Below are 18,865 nucleotides of genomic sequence, written 5' to 3'. Positions count from 1 at the left end.
TTACTGTTCAAATCCTGAATCTGCGTAGAGAAATTTATTTGAATTTGATCGTACAATGCATATAACGCCATCTCATTAATAGCTAATTAGGCAAAACTTTTATTCTACTGATCTACAATCACTTCTTCGCCTTTCTGCTAGGTCTCGCGTTCTTCTGCCGTCGCTTTTCCTTAAGGTTCCGCATCTTGCGGATTTCTGTGGTCGACTTTAGCTCGTTCGTAGTCTTCTTATTTTTTAGAAGACCCTTTGCCTCCGCTTCCTTGAACCTCTTGGACCGTGTCTTGAAGTCGTCCCGCAACTTGTCCGCCGGCTGAGGTGCCTTCATCTCTTTGTGCTTATATCGTCTATCCTGCGGCATGTTGTGACTCGAGTTCGAAGCGTTCTCCATCTCGCCAATGCGCAGACGATTCTTGCGGTTCGCCTGCTTCCAACTTTCGAACCGGCCAGACTTATAAGTAGCAGGTAAACGGACACCGTTCTCTCCTCTGATCATCTTGCCCTTCTTGCCACCCATCGTAGTCTCATCGCCAGTCGACTTGGTCACGTACTTGCCGCGCTTCTTGTCCCATTTAGTAAGCTTAGTGCGGTTGCTGCCAATGATACCAGTCGACTGACGCAGTTGCTCGTCTGCTGCAAGATCAAACGTAGCCGCAGGAGCTGCATCCATGAATGAAGTAATTGAAGTTGAGTTGCCGGAATTAATTCCATAACCCCGGTCTTGCGCTATTTCGGCAGGAGCGTAATGGGATATGTAGTGGGCCTCGTCCTTAAACGATATCTTCTTTGTCTTCTTAGACAATGTCTCATCACCGTCACCTGATGACCCTCGTTTCCGTTTACTGCCGGCATCAGACGCAAGCTTGAACGTGTTCAGAAGATCTGCTTCTGATGCGGTGGACAAATCCGCTCCGGTCTTCTCCTCAATCTCGTCATCATCGTCATCAAACTCGCTGTCCCCTAAAGCCGCAATTCTCTCTCGGACCTCAGGACCAATCCTGATAGTTCCCTTGTCCTTTGCATGTTGTTGAATCGGAGCTACCTGTGCTCTCCGCCGTCTCATCAAATCTGCACCAGATTCAACTGCAACGCCTCCTTTCCTGGTTAATTCAAATATTGTTTCCGCTGGTCGAAAGTTCGCGAGCCGTCCCAACATGTTTTCTCGCTCAGCAAGTTTATGCTCCTTGAACAAAGGATTTAGAGAGTCCCACCCTCTAGCAATCACCTCCTTTGCGCGCTTTACACTCTCCATCGACGCGGATCCGCGGGTCTTGAGATACAGTTTCTCAGCTTTGATCGAAACCTGCTGAATCGACAATAGATCGAAATCTTTCGCCAATAAGCTCTGCACGTCTTCACAAGACCGCTCAAGGTCATCCCGAGGAAAGCTGCCCACGACCATTTTCGTCGTGTAATCTATCTTATCAATATCAGTTTCCTCTGCTTGTACTGGTAGCAGTAAACTTTTGCCCAGGAAAAGCTCGAGATCAAGTAAATACGGGACTTCAGAATCCTTGACCAACGAGAACGCGCGACCTCGCTTTCCTGCACGAGCCGTTCGACCAACACGATGCACGAATACTTTTGGTGAACCAGGAAACGCGTAGTTGATGACGTTCGACAAAATCGGGATATCAATACCTCGAGCGGCGACGTCCGTCACAACTAGAATGGAAGTGACTCCGGCTCTGAACATTGCGAGCTGATCGCGGCGCGCATGTTGGTCAAGCGAACCATAGATGTACGATACCGCGTAACCAAACGCTTTAAGCAGTCCGGTAACATACTCCACATGATGACGTGTAGGCGTGAAGATAATTGTAGCATGAGCAGAAGTGTGTTCGTTATGTTGCGGTACACGTGCCTCAAATTTTTTGCTATAAAGATCTTTCTTGGATTTCTTCTTGGCATTCTTCTTAACCTCATCCTCTGAATGCGCGGCATTATCGCTGTCAGCATCCGAGCCTCCTTGGTACTTCCAATCCTCTTGTTGCAGTGGCATCTCTGCAGCAGTAGGCATCTTAATAACTTCCCGGAGTAACCACGCCAATGCACCATCAATCTCCGCCGTTTTCACGCTAAAGAAAAACACTTCCAGCTCGTCAGAAATCTTTGCGTCTGCATCGAGTCGGACAAGAACGGGATCATTTAGGCCGGCACGTGCAAATTCGACTAATGACTTGGGTAGTGTAGCTGAGAATAACAGGGTCTGTCGCGTTGCCGGTAAGCTGGCCAAAATTGATGTCAGCTGCATAGAAAATCCGAGCTCAAAGAGACTAAAGACAATTAGCATTGTAATTATGCGTGTACAAGCAAACACATACCGGTCCGCCTCATCGAAAACAATATACTCGACGGATCGTAGGTCAAGATCCATTTCTACCTTCAAATGTGCAAATCGACCTGGCGTTGCGATAATAATATCAGGGTTGGCCAGCATCCAGCCAAACTGATCTTCTAGACTGTCGCCCCCTACAAGTAACACGCTCTTCAAATCAGTACCCCTCGAGAAGTCCTTGACAACTTTCAGCGTCTGTAGTGCCAGTTCTCTGCTTGGTGAGAGAATTATCGCCCGCGAGCCCACTTTCGCGCTGTGCGTCTTTAGTTTCTCGATCATTGGCAGGATGAACGCAGCCGTCTTTCCCGAACCAGTGCGAGCCATACCAACAACATCAAGACCTTCGAGCACAAGTGGGATAGTTTTACGCTGAATCGGTGTAGGCGCATTGTAGCCCTTTCGATGAACAGCTTTCACAAGCGACGTGGACAGACCGAGCGCGTTGAATTTGCCTGGATTAATCTTCTTTCTCTTCTGTGCTGCACCGCTAGACGGTACAGACGCGGGAACAGGCAAATTCTTAAAGAAATCTTCATCATCACTAGAGTCATCATTATCGGAGACAATTCGCTCCCTTGTAGTCTTCGATGGCTGATCCTCACTTTCGCTCGCACCCTTGGCCGGTGTTTGTCGTCTCGATGCCTTTCGCCTTCTGTCAACAATGTCGAGGTCGCTGTCACCGTCTGATCCCGATGACGACTCCTGCCGGAACGACGCGATCGCGTTTGAGATATCGTATTCCAAATCGCTATCAGACATGTTGCACGACTAATAGTTTGTAATACAAAAATATCGACAATGCAGGTCGAGTCGAATCATGTATAGAATTGGGAGACTGATTCACCAAAAATTTTTGTCAACTCCCAGCATTGAGCCGCATCGTTGCGAAGTTGACGTGTTCTTGAGGATTAATCTCTTCGATGCTCATAACTTCGAATCGGCCCATCACGCCGCTGCAAACGCAGGTCTTCTTCAAATTAGTGTATTCACCGGCACGATGGCTCCGCCAGTATTTCGATTTCTGAACTTGTTCTCATCGATCTTTTTTCTCCGATCAGCACTTCCGACTTAATACTCTTGGTTGGTCAAGGATAAATGGCTGTCCTCCATCGCTCGACTCTCAACCGTACGAGGTCTATGGCGTCGACAATTTCAACCTCTTCATATGGCTCGTCGCCAGCCTCGTCCGAGCAGGATGCCGTAAGTGCGCACAGCAAACATATCTTAGCATATAGGCTAATAAAGTCGAGGTCCGCAAATCAATACTCGACGTCATACCGCAAGATTCAGACGTTCACTTGCGTTGTCTCGTGCTGCATAATAAGAAGAGTTTCAAGGATTGTCGTGATGGTGGTTTCTTGACAATGTTCCACAGTGCCAGTATATTTTACAGCATTGCACGCGGATTCATACACCAGCCGCAATCTTTCTACAGCTCACCATATCAACGAGCATATTACTACTACAACGGGCTCAAGGCAGCCACTGAAAGCTCTGCTATTATCCACATGATAGCTCCATATATCCACAGCACACAGTCAATAATTCAGGCCACCTGTCTTTGGAATCCGGACATAATTGTCATCCATGTGCCAAACGTCGACTGCCCAGTATGGCACGACGATCTAGAAATTGTTCTCTCATTGGGCAGGAAAGTTGTCATTGTAGTAGACGCCACTAACGTAGATTCGCGGCGTGCCATGTCTGCGTCAGTGAAAGAATATATTATGGAGGCATTCCCTTCCTTTTTCACCCATGACCACGACTACTTGCCCGGCTCAGTTTGGATCGACGCTGACAGCGACTGCACGCCTATATTCTGCAAAATGACAATTTCAAATTTTAATATCGAGTCCACGGATCGCGCTAAATTGACTATTCTCCACGAATTTCTCGACGTTTACGCTCGAGGCGCGAAGGCTTATGAAGAGCACAGTCGTATATTCAAGGATGAAAATCGATCTGAAAGGCGCATTATGACGCCATCCCGCGTGCGATTGGATTTGGATCCGGAGGTTATCGGCGACTTCCACACTTCTTCTGCAGGAAATGTCTGTCCAAAATCCAAAGTTAGATTTCACATGGTCAACGCCGAGTACTACTCTCACCAAGATCGAATGCCTCAGTATATTCTGGACGTCGTCTGCATTGAAGGAGAATTGCGATGTGGAGAGAAGTACACATTAGGCCCAACGTTTGAAGGAAAATTTTATGCATTTACTGTCAATGAGGCGCGAAATTGGTTTGGAGATAACACGGATGTAATTATGGCAACTGCAGATGGACGTATCGTAATTTCGTTTGATGTCGAACCAGCCGTTGCGACAAATGACATGTCAGTTGTGCGGATCCTGAATCCCGGTCTTCGAATTACTGACGTTTCTGCCACGGAACCACCAATCCACAGTATGCGTGCTGTCATCTCACTAGATATCCAACGAAAAGCATCACTCTCAGTTAAACATTGGCTTTCAACAACGCAAGAAGTTAAGTTGTACTATGGAGCGGGAGCGACAGCGTATGCCTTGGTTGAATTATACATCCCCGCAGAACAGACTGTGATTTTGCGATTTCCTCCTCCAACGTCTACAGGACTCGCGCGAGACGTTAATTATTTGTGGAGGGGCGAACACGTGTTCATTACCTGTCTGGATCTCAGCTCCCTAGGTGCACCGGATGAGATTGCGATGGTTCGCGGAACTATATTCAGCACCAGAGAAAACTGATTTGTATTCTGTAACTGTCTTTTGCGACTTTTGTTTCATAGCTATTGATTTTGGGAGAAGTCCGGAGGGCAGTATTATGGGAACAATCAAGAAGAATGTTTACCGTCAATATATTGTCATAAACTCAATTCGTATTAGTACATTAGATAAAGCCAATTCTTAATCGACAATTACTAAAATTCGCACAGAAAACTCCAGTTTATGTGTAATATACGAAGCCTAGCAAAGAGCAATCCGTTCCAATCCAATCAATCCCATTTTATAACCATGCTTAATTGAAATAACGATGATAAACCCATAATTTACAAAACCCCAATCTTCTGTCCAGTCCGAATTCTGCTCTTGATCTCCGTGAGCTCTTCTTCCAGCTCCTCCACTCTAGACGAATACTGTTTTTCAAGTTGTTGTGACTCGGACTCGGCCGCTTTGACCCGTAATTCAAGCTTTGCAATACGGTTTTGCAGTTCATCGTTCTCGTCTGTCAATGGTGCCTTCGATGTCCGCTCATCCCTCGCGTACATCTCAAGAACTCGAGATTGAAGCACCGTATATTTCTTTCTCAATGACTCTACTTCACTTGCTGTTGTCATGGCATCCTTGAGTCTGCGACCAACTCTCTCAATCTCAGCTTCTTTCTCAAGAAATCCATGCTTCAACATTTCAACCTCTTGTCGAGACGCCTCTAACGCACCACGAACTCCATCCTCTTCGGTCTTCCACTGGTCCCGTTCTGCTTTTAAATCTCGATTGTTCTGAAGCAGCTGGTTTGAATATTTAGCGCGATCGGTTGCCAACGTCGTAAGTGAGGCATGTTGCTTTTTTGCGTCGGTCTGCAGTCGCTCAATCTTAGTTTGCAACATGCGATTCGACAATAACAAACCCTGCGTATTTGCATCGTCTCGCTGGAGAATTGAATATTGCTCCTTCAGTCGTCGTAAATTACGCAGCCGCAGCTGTTTCAGATATCGTTCAAAATTAAGCTCGTTACGCAGGACTAGAAGTTGTCGCTGTAGATAGGTGACCGGGACTTGAACCTGTACCTTCGAATCTTGGGCTGGTCCTGTATTGGATACAGCGGTGATACTGCTACTACCGAGAAAATGAGAATGAGAAAGCTGCATAAACGATGTCGGACTCTTCGGGTTCTGACGTGATACCCCTGGAGAGCTTTGCGTCTTCGGAGACAGTGGTAAAGACTTGATCGATGATGCAACGGATGCATGTCGCCGACCATCCTCACGTGATGTAGTATGTTCAATCTCTAGCCCAATATTACTGTTGATATTTGTGATTGGGGCTGGTAGCTTGAGGGACGATATGCTTTCGGACAGGGAACCGTGTTGCTGGGATCGATATATTGGTGATGACATTCCCAGAGACGCAGTCTCGGCTGATCCGCGGCGCGACATGACTAGACTATTAATATCTCTATGATTTTCGAGAATAGATTCGATGTCCATAATAGGTCTGTGAGCGTTTCCTCCAGGTGACATTTCTCCAGACCCGCTGATAGACGAGACGGATTCAGCTATCGGTGTCTGCGGCTTAAAACTTGGACTAGTCACAATTTTTGACCGTTCGCTCTCAGAGCTCGTAGACTGAAGGCCCTTCCCCATGAATGGCTCAACAATCGGAGCAGAAATACGTACTCCTGAGCTTTGATCGTCGCTACCGGTTGCAATCGAGGCGCGATCGGAGGCGCGACCAATATTGTCGTCCGCAGGGAACAAGTAGCTGTCTTCCGGAATCTCGTCAAGTGCGTCAATCACAGAGAACGCCTCATCGCGATGCATCACATCTTGCACTTCCGCAGTGCCCGAATCTGTGGGTCGTTCGTCTGGTGCAACATTTTCCACGTGGGTTTCAGCCGATTCATCGAGAGACATGAAAGCGTGCAGTTGATCTTCAGTAGAATGCTCACGATGATCATGAAATCCTCGAAAAATAACAGTAGGTTCCTGCATTTCCGGCATCTCAAGATTCTTTGTATCAAGCGTGATACAGAATGCCGCGACATCCTCTGCCGTTCCCGCAAGGTCCCATCGCTGCCTATCTGAAATCTCGCTCTCAAATGTATAGCGGAAGAAATTCGGATGTAGTAAATGACGCCGTGACATAATCTGTGAACGTAACGCGATATCATCAATGTCGTACTTTATGTAATCACTCATTTCAGCGCCGCGCATTCGGAAATATCGCCGTGGACTTGTTAGGAATGTCAAAAAGTGGATCGGGTATAGTCCATATATAAATGTGAAGATTCTCGAATAGTTAACAGTCAACGAGTCTGGACCAGCGCTTGGGGGGTCATCAAAACTATCAAAACTACCGTCTGCAAGAACGAAGTGTCAGTTAGTTGGCAGTAACGTTGATTAGCTATAGCATACCTAAGACGTCCCACATCTGTTGCTCCGCCTGTGGCTTGATGACTTTCATAAGACTACCCTGTCCGAGCTCCTTACCCTCCGTGTCATCATAATAATAATAACCACCATACGACATAGTACTACTGGGACTCGACGCATCATCGCTTGACTTTGAGCTGCCCAAATTGTCGGGCCCTTTATGGCGGGGTCCATCTTCTTCACCATCGTCTCCCGGCGCTGCAAATTCGTTCTTGTACAAAATGTCCCAATATATCATTCTCGCATACACCGCGAAGGCTTTTGGCAAGTCAGGACCAAGTATACTGCAGATATGTGGAAGTAGCATTACAAACACAGTACACGCCAAGTTAACTGCAACAGCCGATCTGTCGTGTAAAAGGCATTTGTACAGGTGATCAACTAGTTTCGAACTGTGAGTTTCGAACAAATGTGGCGGCTGTGCCTGCATAAATGAGCACAGCAGACTGAGAATAGCTACCCGATATTCCTTCTTCATAAAATACTGATCGAGGACGTTGAAAAATGCCTTGGGGCGCCTGTTGCCAAATCTTCTCAATTCACTCTCCGCATTTTGCATGCAAATCGCTTGACGTTCTGCAACATCGTTACCTGCATACTCGTTCATAGAAGTTCCAGCGACACCAACCAGTTTTGTTCCGACATAGATCCGGACTAACATGTCCGCTACGAAGTCTGACAATGCCTCGCGTAAGTGCAAGTCTATGCTTTCATCATCTGCATCATAGACCATGATATTGAATAAAAACGCTCGTGCGTCTTCAACTATCACACGCGATCTTCCGGCAGAATCGATTGCTGGAAGCACAAACTGGTGGATCCAAAATTTCACGCCGTCTTGGTGCGGAGTTATGTTTGGAATAAGCTGTAGTATTATCTGCAGAAACAGACTCTCTTGAGGCGAATCGGGAGAAACCACATATGTTCTACAAGCATTCACCAACTCTTCATGCAATTTTTGAGCATCACTGGCCTCGTACTTGTCATGCTTATTAATATATGCAGTGAGACTGCCAGACAGATTGTCTGGAAGCTCTACCCTTTGATCTCCTGCCAGAGGCAGGTCTGCGCTTGATAGCGCCGCCGTTACAGCCTTTGTGAGGTCGCGAAGAGATCTACATATAAATTAATACAACTCATCTAACCAAATAATAAAATAAAGTAATTCACAGCTACTACTACATGAAATCTAGATAGCGCAGCATTACATTCACTAAATATGACTCACCCAGACATATATGAAGTCTTCTTCGTCGAGCACTTTGCAAATGGCTCCGTTTCCACTGCGACACAAGGTCGAGTCGAATCGGGAAGTGGAACGTACTCCGAACACAAAATACTTAGTGTTAGTGCCTGTATTATCTTTTACTCTTTCACTTCATTGGGATAGACGCTGTGCATGTGTCACATGTGTTGTAAAGATGAAGAACACTCCGTTGTGTAATCAAGTTGAGCTTGGCAGTTGAACCGACCCGGACTGTCGAATTTTATAATTATGATGTGATCCGCTGTGGAGTGGAATAAGCGATGACTATGCCCGCCGGTGCGACCGAAAACTGCAGGCACCGTGGTTTGCGAAAAAGCATGTTTTGGAAATTTACAAAATCAGGTTTAGTGTCAGTAAACCCAGATGCTGTGATCTGAGTTTGTTACTAATGTTGTGATCTCAATCTAGAACGAGATAATACGCGCGATAATACGCGCGCGAAAACCGGCGACCACGCGTCGCGTTTGATTCACTCTGTTGTTGCTGGCTCCTTAACTCCCATAGCACTTATTCACATCACATATTGTCACCAACACATTCCGACTATGTCGTATGATACCAGCTATAATTCTAACTACGGCAGTGCTTTTGGAGGTGGAGGCGGTGGCGGAGGATTTGTGAGCAATAACTACGGATCCGATGGTATGAGCAATTCCCAGGGTGGTGGCGACCGTGTAAGTACTCGTCTTCGTTCATTATTTGAATGGAAGTTATTGGTATCTAACATCTCTGCAGTCGATTTCAGAGTCCAAAAGCAGAATACGACCCGTAACGATTAAACAGATTCTTGATGCATCACAGGCTCATCCAGACTCAGAGTACTCCGTTGATGGTGTTGATGTGTCAACAGTCACGTTTGTGGGAATGGTTCGAAATGTTTTAAATCAGACCACAAATTCAACCTACAGAATTGAGGACGGTACGGGAACTATTGAAGTCAGAAAATTCGTGTCGGCGGACAGACCAGATAGTGAACGAATCCAAGGGTATGTATTAAGTTGGACGTGAACCAACTGGATTACATACTAATAGTTTATGCCAGTCCTCAGATGGGAGACTATGTTCGTGTCATTGGCGAGTTAAAGGCCTTTTTCAACAACAAGCGGCAAGTAAACGGTAATCTGATCCGTAAAGTGACCGATTACAATGAGGTCATTTATGCACAGCTCGAAGCTCTCGCGCTACATTTACAGACTCTCCATCCTGAAAGACAAGGTGGAGCCGGAGGTGCGCTAGAAGAGACGAAAATGATTGGCATCCAGCCTTCCACGCGCAGTTACACCAATGAGAATCTCACGTCTCTTCAACGCAGGGTGTTGGATACGTTGTCTTCAGCAGCAGAGCAGGCATCAAATGAAGGAGTAAATATTCATGTAATTGCCCAGCGGGTCGGCGCTAATCCGAATACTATTCAAGAAGCGTGTGAGTATCTTAGTGAATTGGGCCTTATCTACACTACTATTGACTACGATCATGTAAGTTTTATTCATTAGATAGCTTTCTGGACGGGATTGCTAATTACCTCTTAGTACAAATTGACATGAAGTGCTAGTGGAAGCTTAGCGGGATGGTGTCGCGGTGTTCGTTTACATATACTGCTATTGTTGGATTCTACAATATATATGCTGAGCATATTGCGCATATCGGTTCACACTTACTACTTAGTCTACGATTGTACGACTTAACTTGCCGAAACTATGATGGAACATGATGCAAAATTGTGCCATTTACTAAGATGCAAAATACATACATATACATGCCAACATCCGGAATAGAATACATATTATAATGAAACACCCGAAGAAATCCGTAGTCCGAAAATCAAATAAAATCAAAATCTAGCCCAAAATGATTAAAACTATTCATGCACATGCCACGAAATTTACTTGAAAAAGCCACCAAGTTTTCCAAATTTCCCTTTCTTCTTTGTCTCCGCATCAAAATGGCCCGGTGGATTACCCGTAGTCTTATGGTGATGGTAGTCGGGATTTCTGGATAGCTTATGAGGTCCTGTAGATGGCACCGATGGTCCAGGTGCGGACTGCGCTTGCTTGCCATTTCTTCCCTGACTGATAATATGCTGCTGCGGAGGGGGATCTCGTTCTAACAAATATGCAGGCATTTCTGGGTCTGGCTGATCAGCCTCTAGATTAAGATCCCGTCGCCGGCTACGTAGTCTTGAGAGCTGGTGCAGCCAATCTGTCGGGGTCAGAAAATCGTCAGACCCAATTATCACCTCTTTATTGTGCGCGTTTGAGATTTCATATGCCGACCGAGCCTCCGCATACGTCATTCCTCCCGCAATGAACACGAAAATACGCTGAGCCGGCATCTGCGTCGTCCGATCATGCCAGAAGGCTCGGTTTCGTCTAGGGGCTGGGGACGTGGTAGACTGCGCAGGCATTGAGTCATAGGCACCTATAGGTTGGTCTTTGAGATGCTTGAATAGCTCTAAATCAAGAGCATTGTTGACGACGCCAGCCAAAATATCCTTCACTCTAGGCACATATCTTGTAAACGGCTGCGTTTCTTCTTCAGTGACTTCGTTTCTTGCACCCTTCTTCGAAGGTCTTCTGTCCTTTGGCGATGCCTTGAAAAGCTTAGCACCCAATAAATCCATATTTCGTATTAGATGCATATCCATCGAACTGAGCTTGCCGTGCTTGCATAACTTGGCAAAGTCTGCTTCTACCACTCCTTCTCGGTACAATAGGTATAATGCAAGTAGTCGAACTCGATCTCGTGTTCTGTGACGAAAGTTAATCAAGCTGGACACAAATTACGGAAATATCGGAGTACCGTACGAAACGTGCTCATCATCTAATAATGGCACCAATTCCTCAAGCACTGCCTTCGGCGGCTTGCCTTCTGGTGTCAATGCCGTTGCTAAACACTGCTCAACATCAGCAATAGCGCTCAACCTCGTTCGGTTGAAAAGTTCCGTGATTGTTTCCGTCATGCTCATGTGCAGACCTAGGATTTCCTTCTCTTTTGAGAACACCTTCATCGTAAGTAAGACATCTTTTAATTGTGAAGCCGATGCATTGTCACTAGATATAATTAGTCCTTAGGTTCATCACATATGACTGAATACCACGGCGTACAGATTAGCAAATTGACTGTTCTCTTCAGTAAACTTAACTATTTTTTCCTTGACTTCATCAATTGTATCTGCGATATACTTATGCCGTAACGACACCCATACAGGATCCTTCTCAGACAAAACACCGACAACATCCTCTTGCTCGCCGTCCTTACTTTGTCGGGCGTACGTGTATTTGTTTCCATTCTCTATAAACAGCAGATCGTGCGCCATGGCTTCATATGAAAACTCGTGCAAATAGGGGCCGTCTAGATCCATAGACCTATCGAGAACTAGGAATATGGACTGTTGCCTGTCTGGTTCTACAGTAGGAAAATCTCGGTTGGCGCGGGCATATTCGTCGAGCCCTTCTTGCACTTCCTTCGCGATCATATATGGCAAAGTATACGCCATATGCGTTTCCACTGGCGGATTCAGAAATCGTACTAACGGGTACTCCCCTAGCGTGACGCAAACGCCCACTAGCTAAGGAGAAGGAAATTAGCCGTCACTTAGGACAAAATACCTACAAATAAAACTTACACTACGAGCAGTTCGCCTAGCAGCCGCGACAACCAGATCTAAGCAACTGGGATTGTAGAAAATTGGTAGTGCGTCTTGATTGCCGAATGTGAACACGTTCGATTGCTGAGGAAGATAATCTATCATTAATGATACACAGCAGCGTATGTAAGGAGCTACTGCTGAGTTATAAATCTTATTCACTTGCGCCTCGTCGAACACTATTTCCGAATAATTAGACTACTTCGATTTGAACGTTTAAACTGATAGAAGGAGCGTACTTGGCACGAAGAATATATGTGCTGCACCATATCGTGGGGGACTTCGCGCGAAATCGGCTAGTAAACAGTCGACAACGTAATCTTTTGGCGATAGAATATAGACTGCCTCAAAAGACCCTCGTGACTGCCGACGTTCTTCAATCGTTTCAATAGCTAATAACAATTTAGATGCCATTTCCCGACAAAAGAGGTTTCTATATACCAGACACATCATGCCGTAAGATGTCGTTCGTTTCAAATACATTATCGATGAGCTTTGACGTATACCGGTCCACTACAACATATTTATACTGCTACTGGTTAGCCTGGACGTACGTGTGAGATTAAACGAGTCGCGTACCTTGTTCTTGACAACGATAGAATCCAGCAGCTCTAAGATCTCTATTGAACAGCCGTCAGAATTGCTCAATGGATCTCGTTAATCGCATGCACTTACTCCTCTGATATTGTTCAATCAAGGAAAACGGCATCTTGTCAAAGTGGCCTTTTATTGAGCTCTTGACAACGACGACGTCGTCGCGTCTATTCGGATGAGTTAGATATGACCTGTCGAACCAAAGGAGCAGTATTGCAGCCACCAGACTTCGAAATTGACCTTTGGGATCCACGACCTGTGCGGCCCGTAAGACTACTGGGCTAAGCACAGCCTCGAGCGCAAAGTACGAATAAGTAAATAGAAAGCACTATATACTGCTGGCGTTCGACAAAGCTATTGATCCACGTCTCCTGAATCTGTTATATGTCAAGGTTTGGTTTTGACGGCATGCATGACGTTGTGCGGACATCACGGGACATATCGAGTGACATCCATCTCCGACATCGAAGTCCTCGAAACTCAAAATCTTTCCCGCGACAAAAAATTGATTACATCTTCATGGACTCTCAACAGAATCATCTAAGTCAGACACATACCACATAGGGACCGGCTGTAGTATCTGCGTTCGCCAGATATCAGCATGGCAAACAGGGTATTCGGAGCTCACTCAGTGCTATGCCGGAGGCCTGTACGCCCTCAAGCACAGTCTGCAAGCATATATGTGGTTCATAGTCGGCTCTTTCACGCTTCCATCGTCTGGTCGCGTTCTGGGGGCCAGGTCAAGAAACGGAGATCTCGGCAGGATTTCAATTCGTACAGGCTCTCTCCAACTAGTCACAGTAGCCCGCGTCCAGCACCTGCAGAGAACGTGCCGTCGTATGGGGACTTCATGAATTTACTTCGATCTCGACTCCTTAATCTGCGACTTCATTCAACGAAACATTCTCTTATGTCGAAATTCAATATTTATGCCGAGATGTACGATCAGTATCTGGAGGACTACTGCGAAGCTGTGCGTCAATTACCAGAAAACCAGTATTATGCGCTCCATGCGCCGGAGTATCAGGACTACATGGCCGACAGGCCGACAATTCCCCATCTTGGTATATTATGCAAGATTCAGAGAGCGACAGACAGTAAGATGAGTGCAATTGTGCAGATTGACAACATGCTGAACGTTTGCTATGTGAATTTCTTACAAGAGAAAGAGAACGCGTTTTCTTCTCGGACACCAATTATGACGCGAAAGTCACGGCAGTTAGCCAACATGGATCGTCCAGAAGAATGGTACCCGCACACGAGAGGGATGAAGCGAAAGTGGATTCTGCACGTTGGGCCTACAAACAGTGGCAAGACATATACGGCACTCCAGCGGCTGCAGAATGCAAAGACGGGAATATTTGCTGGCCCTCTACGACTTCTTGCTCGTGAGATTTACGAACGTTTTAAAGCTGCAAGCAGGGCTTGCAACTTAGTAACTGGTGAAGAAATTATTATGGAATTTGACGAGTTTGGAAATAAGGCTGGATTATCGGCGTCAACTGTTGAGATGGTGGATCAAGTCAACGAAGTTGACGTTGCTGTTATCGATGAAATTCAGATGATTTGCGATCCCCTGCGAGGATGGGCGTGGACAGCAGCGGTACTGGGATTAAAAGCCAAAGAACTTCATTTGTGCGGCGAAGAACGTTCAGTCGGCTTATTACTCTCGTTAGCGGAAAGCGTTGGCGATGAGGTAGTAGTTAATCGATACAAGCGATTGAGCCCGTTAGAAGTCGAGAAACACTCTTTAACTTCTTCGGTCGAGAAAATACGGCCAGGCGATGCGATTGTGACATTTTCCCGACAAAGTATCTTCGCTATCAAACGAAAAATCGAAAATGAGACGCAACACAAATGCGCTATTATCTATGGTGGTCTCCCGCCAGAGACTCGTGCTCGACAAGCGCAGCTATTTAATGATCCCAACTCCGGCTTCGATGTATTAATCGCATCCGATGCAATTGGCATGGGTCTCAATCTCTCTATCAAACGGATTGTGTTCGAATCAGCCACGAAGTTCGACGGGCTAAGTTACCGCCGAGTTGACCCTAATCATATGAAGCAAATAGCAGGACGGGCAGGACGTTATAGATCATCCTTTGAGGCTGCCAATGGTACTCAAACATCTGATGCTGATCGTTTGGGTCTTGTCACGACACTGGACAAAGAAGATCGTGGTTACCTTGTCAAATGCATGGCACGCGACGCTGTTCCGATAACTCACGCTGGAGTGTTGCCCCACAGTAATCTTGTGCGACGATTTGCTCAGGAATATCCACCGTCAATGCCATTCGATATCCTGCTTACAAAGTTCTACAACCTTGCGACAGCGTCAAATAATTACGTCACATGCTCTTTACAGCAACAGATCTCGGTTGCCAGAATGATATCTGAAGTCGGCGGTTTGTTGGTTAATGAAAAGACGGCCATAGTGACTGCGCCCGCTAACTCTAGAGTGGGCATTATTTCTTTGATTATGGAAGAAATATGCAAGGCCATTGCAAGGGGAACACCTATATCGCTGGTTGATATAGAGCACTTCGACTTGGATGCGATCGAATATGCGGATGTGTCAAAGCCCCATACGTTGAAGAATTTGGAACAACTTCATTTGTCGATTACGCTCTACCTATGGCTTTCGTATGCTACCTCATTGCATCTGTGAATATGTAATCTCTAACTATTGGATAGGTATCGATTTCCCGTTGTTCTTTTCGACAGGGAGGGCGCAATGGAGCTCAATGTCTACGTACAAGCCCTAATAGAGAAGTGCCTCAACACTATCCAGTTTAAGCGTGTCATTCGGACTTATGTTGATGACGATGAGATTATGAGTGAGAGTAATGCCGAGAGCCATCCGGTTCCCGAGGCTCCCTCTCAGTTCAGCTTTAAGTCCCGCTATGGTTCTCAACCGGCCCGACACGGCCTAACTTGAGAATGTTTGGGGTAGATTAGAAATTTGTATATAGTTTTTTCATTCGAAGAGGAGTCGGCCAGACACTACATTGATGTACTATATATATCTAGGTATCATGGTTCGTGTATATATTTGTAACATATTGGTAATATATCTTGGTTCCAGGAGTTGGGGGTGAATGAGATCGGCGGCCAAATATGGGCTCCGCCGTGTGGACGCGTTCGACGGGGACGAGAACAAAAGCATCTTGACGGCGCATATTCCGGACGAAGTTGTTCTGTCGATCAGTAACAATAGTAACTCGGGAAGGGGTGACCCGCGGCTTCCACGCGACGCAGCGGCCAATACGGCGGCTTGCGAAAAATCTTCGCTGCTGATATTTCGATGCCATATGCTTCACTGTAAAGCTTGTTACCATTGAAGACAGCTATTATTAGCAACCGAAGAGCCACGCAATCATGGTCTCCACTGGGCTAAATGTGGACAGAGCGGAGGTCAATTTCACGAACATTGATCCGATTTGTCGTGGGTATTACCAGGTGCTGTCGACTATACATGTCAGCCTGCCAGGCCAAAATGGTTGACTGCGTGAAAGTTAGTACGGCGCAATGCTAGGGACATGGTGTATCATCGGCACGTGTATGTCAGTTTAGTCTCCAACTGTTATTCATGTTTCTCAGTTTTCTGCGACTGCCATTATCAATTATAGTCAAGATATATGATATAATATTTATAATAAAATAATCTCATTCAATCTGCTATGCTGTAATACAAGAATATCCTCTGCAGGTGGATATCTCGATCCCGATACACTGCATCTGCACCTCTTAACGCTTCCCAACGCATTAGTGAGTCATAAACTATCAACTGTTCGAAATAGTTTTGCCATCTCAGTGTGACTTTAGAAGCACGCGTGGTTGAGCAGTATACCGCAAATATCGGCCCAACCGACACAGAGAGCAACTTGTGCGGTCAAAGACTGCAAGCTAGTCAGCCACGCCTTGAAGCTAGTCTAGTCAGCTTTGTGCACACTTGCAGAGCAACAACCCCCCTCGCATACTATACACCACAACCTAGTGGATTCACCAGTCTCCCGCATCGGCATTCAGCTGCCAGTGCCTGAATTGACAATATCTCCACGGTTCCGGATCTGACCGCAAATTGCACTAGACGCGAGCGAATTTACCAAATTGCGTGTATCTGCCTCCCCATCAACACCTCCACAAGTCAGAACACCTTAGCCAGGACAGATGGCGACCGCGGACCCGACGGAATATGATGTTGATTCTATTGTCGAGAGGTTACTGGAAGTGAGGGGTAGCCGACCTGGCAAACAAGTGCAGTTGTTGGAGCAGGAGATCAGGTATTTGTGCACGAAGGCCCGAGAGATCTTTATACAGCAGCCGATTCTGCTCGAGTTAGAAGCTCCTATTAAGGTACGTTGGGATTTCGTCTGATTGAGTTGAGTGAGGATCTGGGACGTATGGCGAGTGCCGGATCGGGGTTGAAGAATCACGCTGACTGGCTCAGATATGTGGTATGTCACAATTGCAAGCGGATCCGTCTTACGAGTACATGATGTGCGATAACATGGGATTCAAAAAGTATTACTTTTTGGTTAATTTCGTCTAATGATCTTGGTTTCTCTAGGCGATATCCACGGACAGTATTACGATCTTTTGCGACTGTTTGAGTACGGTGGCTTTCCTCCGGAGGCGAACTACCTATTTCTTGGCGACTACGTTGATCGCGGAAAACAATCATTAGAGACAATCTGCTTGTTGTTGGCATATAAAATAAAGTATCCGGAGAACTTCTTCATTTTGCGGGGGAATCACGAGAGTGCGTCGACAAACCGTATTTACGGATTTTACGACGAATGTAAGTCCTGAGGCATGATTTGAGCAGTACTGAATTGCGAGACGCTGACGAATGTATTAGGCAAACGACGGTATAATATAAAGCTGTGGAAAACATTCACGGACTGTTTCAATTGCCTTCCGATAGCGGCAATTATAGACGAGAAGATATTTACTATGCATGGCGGTTTGTCACCGGATCTAAACTCGATGGAGCAGATTCGCCGTATAATGAGACCAACAGATGTATGTTGTATTCCGTGATTAATTGCTCTGTAGATAAGTTCGGTTGACGACAACAGATCCCCGACTGCGGCTTACTTTGCGATCTGCTTTGGTCAGATCCCGACAAAGACATAACAGGATGGTCCGAAAGTGACCGAGGCGTGTCATTCACATTTGGTGCTGATGTAGTCTCCCGATTTTTGCAGCGCCACGACATGGACTTGATATGCAGGGCGCATCAACTTGTCGAGGACGGATACGAATTTTTTTCTAAGCGGCAGCTCGTGACTTTATTTTCTGCTCCGAATTATTGCGGCGAGTTTGATAATGCTGGCGCGATGATGAGTGTGGACGAGTCGCTGCTTTGTTCGTTCCAGATCTTGAAGCCGGCAGAGAAGAGGGCGAAGTATGGACAAGGTGGAATCGTGGGTGCCACCCCGCCACGAAATAAGAAGAAAGCAGTGAGATAAATCTGGATATCATAACGGATTATAAATTTAGACGTTGGAACAGGAATTGTATGATCGGCAATGCGGTCATAGACGGTATTGCAAATACCTGAATGAACCAGTCGGATAGCGGCTGCGATATTTGGTGGGAGTATATATTACGTTTATTTCTCTACGTTCATGTTTCGCCTATGTTGCTGTTGATAAAAAAAAGAATAGGACAATTTAATTGGGGCCAGCCGTACAAGCAACAACACCATCGTTTGTTTGTAGTCGTCCATGACAATCATTCAAATTTGAGGAGGAATTCAGTTTATCTCATGTATTACGGACTGTTGTAATGAGGCGGATATTTTACCATTTGCAACGAGTGTTGCAAGTAGATTTTTAATAGTGCACTTTAAGACATGCGATTCATTTGGGATCGGATATATGTAGG

At 46.0% G+C, this 18,865-nt stretch overlaps 7 protein-coding genes across 7 annotated transcripts; 4 read left to right on the top strand and 3 right to left on the bottom strand.

The window, feature by feature from the left end:
- Positions 1 to 21: 21 nt before the first annotated feature.
- V1508DRAFT_370118 (P-loop containing nucleoside triphosphate hydrolase protein) lies at positions 22 to 3,155 on the bottom strand. The gene is made up of 2 exons (XM_066937459.1): positions 2,322 to 3,155; positions 22 to 2,273 (listed from the first exon to the last, which is right to left on the bottom strand). The coding sequence occupies exons 1-2, from the start codon at positions 3,092 to 3,094 to the stop codon at positions 119 to 121; spliced, it is 2,928 nt and encodes a 975-aa protein (XP_066795993.1). The 5' UTR covers positions 3,095 to 3,155; the 3' UTR covers positions 22 to 118.
- A 118-nt stretch (positions 3,156 to 3,273) lies between these two features.
- V1508DRAFT_416750 (uncharacterized protein) lies at positions 3,274 to 5,215 on the top strand. The gene is made up of 2 exons (XM_066940249.1): positions 3,274 to 3,535; positions 3,586 to 5,215. Exons 1-2 carry the CDS (start codon positions 3,431 to 3,433, stop codon positions 5,059 to 5,061), a joined length of 1,581 nt encoding a protein of 526 aa, XP_066795992.1. The 5' UTR covers positions 3,274 to 3,430; the 3' UTR covers positions 5,062 to 5,215.
- On the bottom strand, positions 5,159 to 9,019 carry V1508DRAFT_416749 (Hamartin protein-domain-containing protein). Its single transcript, XM_066940248.1, has 3 exons — positions 8,695 to 9,019; positions 7,449 to 8,581; positions 5,159 to 7,393 (listed from the first exon to the last, which is right to left on the bottom strand). The coding sequence occupies exons 1-3, from the start codon at positions 8,700 to 8,702 to the stop codon at positions 5,364 to 5,366; spliced, it is 3,171 nt and encodes a 1,056-aa protein (XP_066795991.1). The 5' UTR covers positions 8,703 to 9,019; the 3' UTR covers positions 5,159 to 5,363.
- A 130-nt stretch (positions 9,020 to 9,149) lies between these two features.
- Positions 9,150 to 10,520, top strand: V1508DRAFT_461645 (uncharacterized protein). The gene is made up of 4 exons (XM_066942816.1): positions 9,150 to 9,407; positions 9,469 to 9,719; positions 9,776 to 10,208; positions 10,263 to 10,520. The coding sequence occupies exons 1-4, from the start codon at positions 9,279 to 9,281 to the stop codon at positions 10,275 to 10,277; spliced, it is 828 nt and encodes a 275-aa protein (XP_066795990.1). The 5' UTR covers positions 9,150 to 9,278; the 3' UTR covers positions 10,278 to 10,520.
- V1508DRAFT_416747 (Sec1-like protein) lies at positions 10,440 to 13,370 on the bottom strand. The gene is made up of 8 exons (XM_066940247.1): positions 13,055 to 13,370; positions 12,959 to 12,999; positions 12,821 to 12,908; positions 12,619 to 12,771; positions 12,359 to 12,558; positions 11,838 to 12,301; positions 11,538 to 11,783; positions 10,440 to 11,480 (listed from the first exon to the last, which is right to left on the bottom strand). The coding sequence occupies exons 1-8, from the start codon at positions 13,086 to 13,088 to the stop codon at positions 10,616 to 10,618; spliced, it is 2,091 nt and encodes a 696-aa protein (XP_066795989.1). The 5' UTR covers positions 13,089 to 13,370; the 3' UTR covers positions 10,440 to 10,615.
- A 96-nt stretch (positions 13,371 to 13,466) lies between these two features.
- V1508DRAFT_114592 (P-loop containing nucleoside triphosphate hydrolase protein) lies at positions 13,467 to 15,955 on the top strand. Its single transcript, XM_066935886.1, has 2 exons — positions 13,467 to 15,616; positions 15,668 to 15,955. Exons 1-2 carry the CDS (start codon positions 13,575 to 13,577, stop codon positions 15,909 to 15,911), a joined length of 2,286 nt encoding a protein of 761 aa, XP_066795988.1. The 5' UTR covers positions 13,467 to 13,574; the 3' UTR covers positions 15,912 to 15,955.
- A 772-nt stretch (positions 15,956 to 16,727) lies between these two features.
- V1508DRAFT_114599 (Metallo-dependent phosphatase-like protein) lies at positions 16,728 to 18,591 on the top strand. Its single transcript, XM_066935887.1, has 5 exons — positions 16,728 to 17,329; positions 17,424 to 17,430; positions 17,544 to 17,774; positions 17,835 to 17,998; positions 18,055 to 18,591. The coding sequence occupies exons 1-5, from the start codon at positions 17,144 to 17,146 to the stop codon at positions 18,445 to 18,447; spliced, it is 981 nt and encodes a 326-aa protein (XP_066795987.1). The 5' UTR covers positions 16,728 to 17,143; the 3' UTR covers positions 18,448 to 18,591.
- Positions 18,592 to 18,865: the final 274 nt, after the last annotated feature.

The sequence above is a fragment of the Lipomyces doorenjongii genome (genome assembly GCF_038497915.1).
Source record: "Lipomyces doorenjongii strain NRRL Y-27504 unplaced genomic scaffold V1508scaffold_22, whole genome shotgun sequence".
Taxonomy (NCBI): domain Eukaryota; kingdom Fungi; phylum Ascomycota; class Lipomycetes; order Lipomycetales; family Lipomycetaceae; genus Lipomyces; species Lipomyces doorenjongii.
This window is presented reverse-complemented; position numbering and strand designations above follow the sequence as displayed.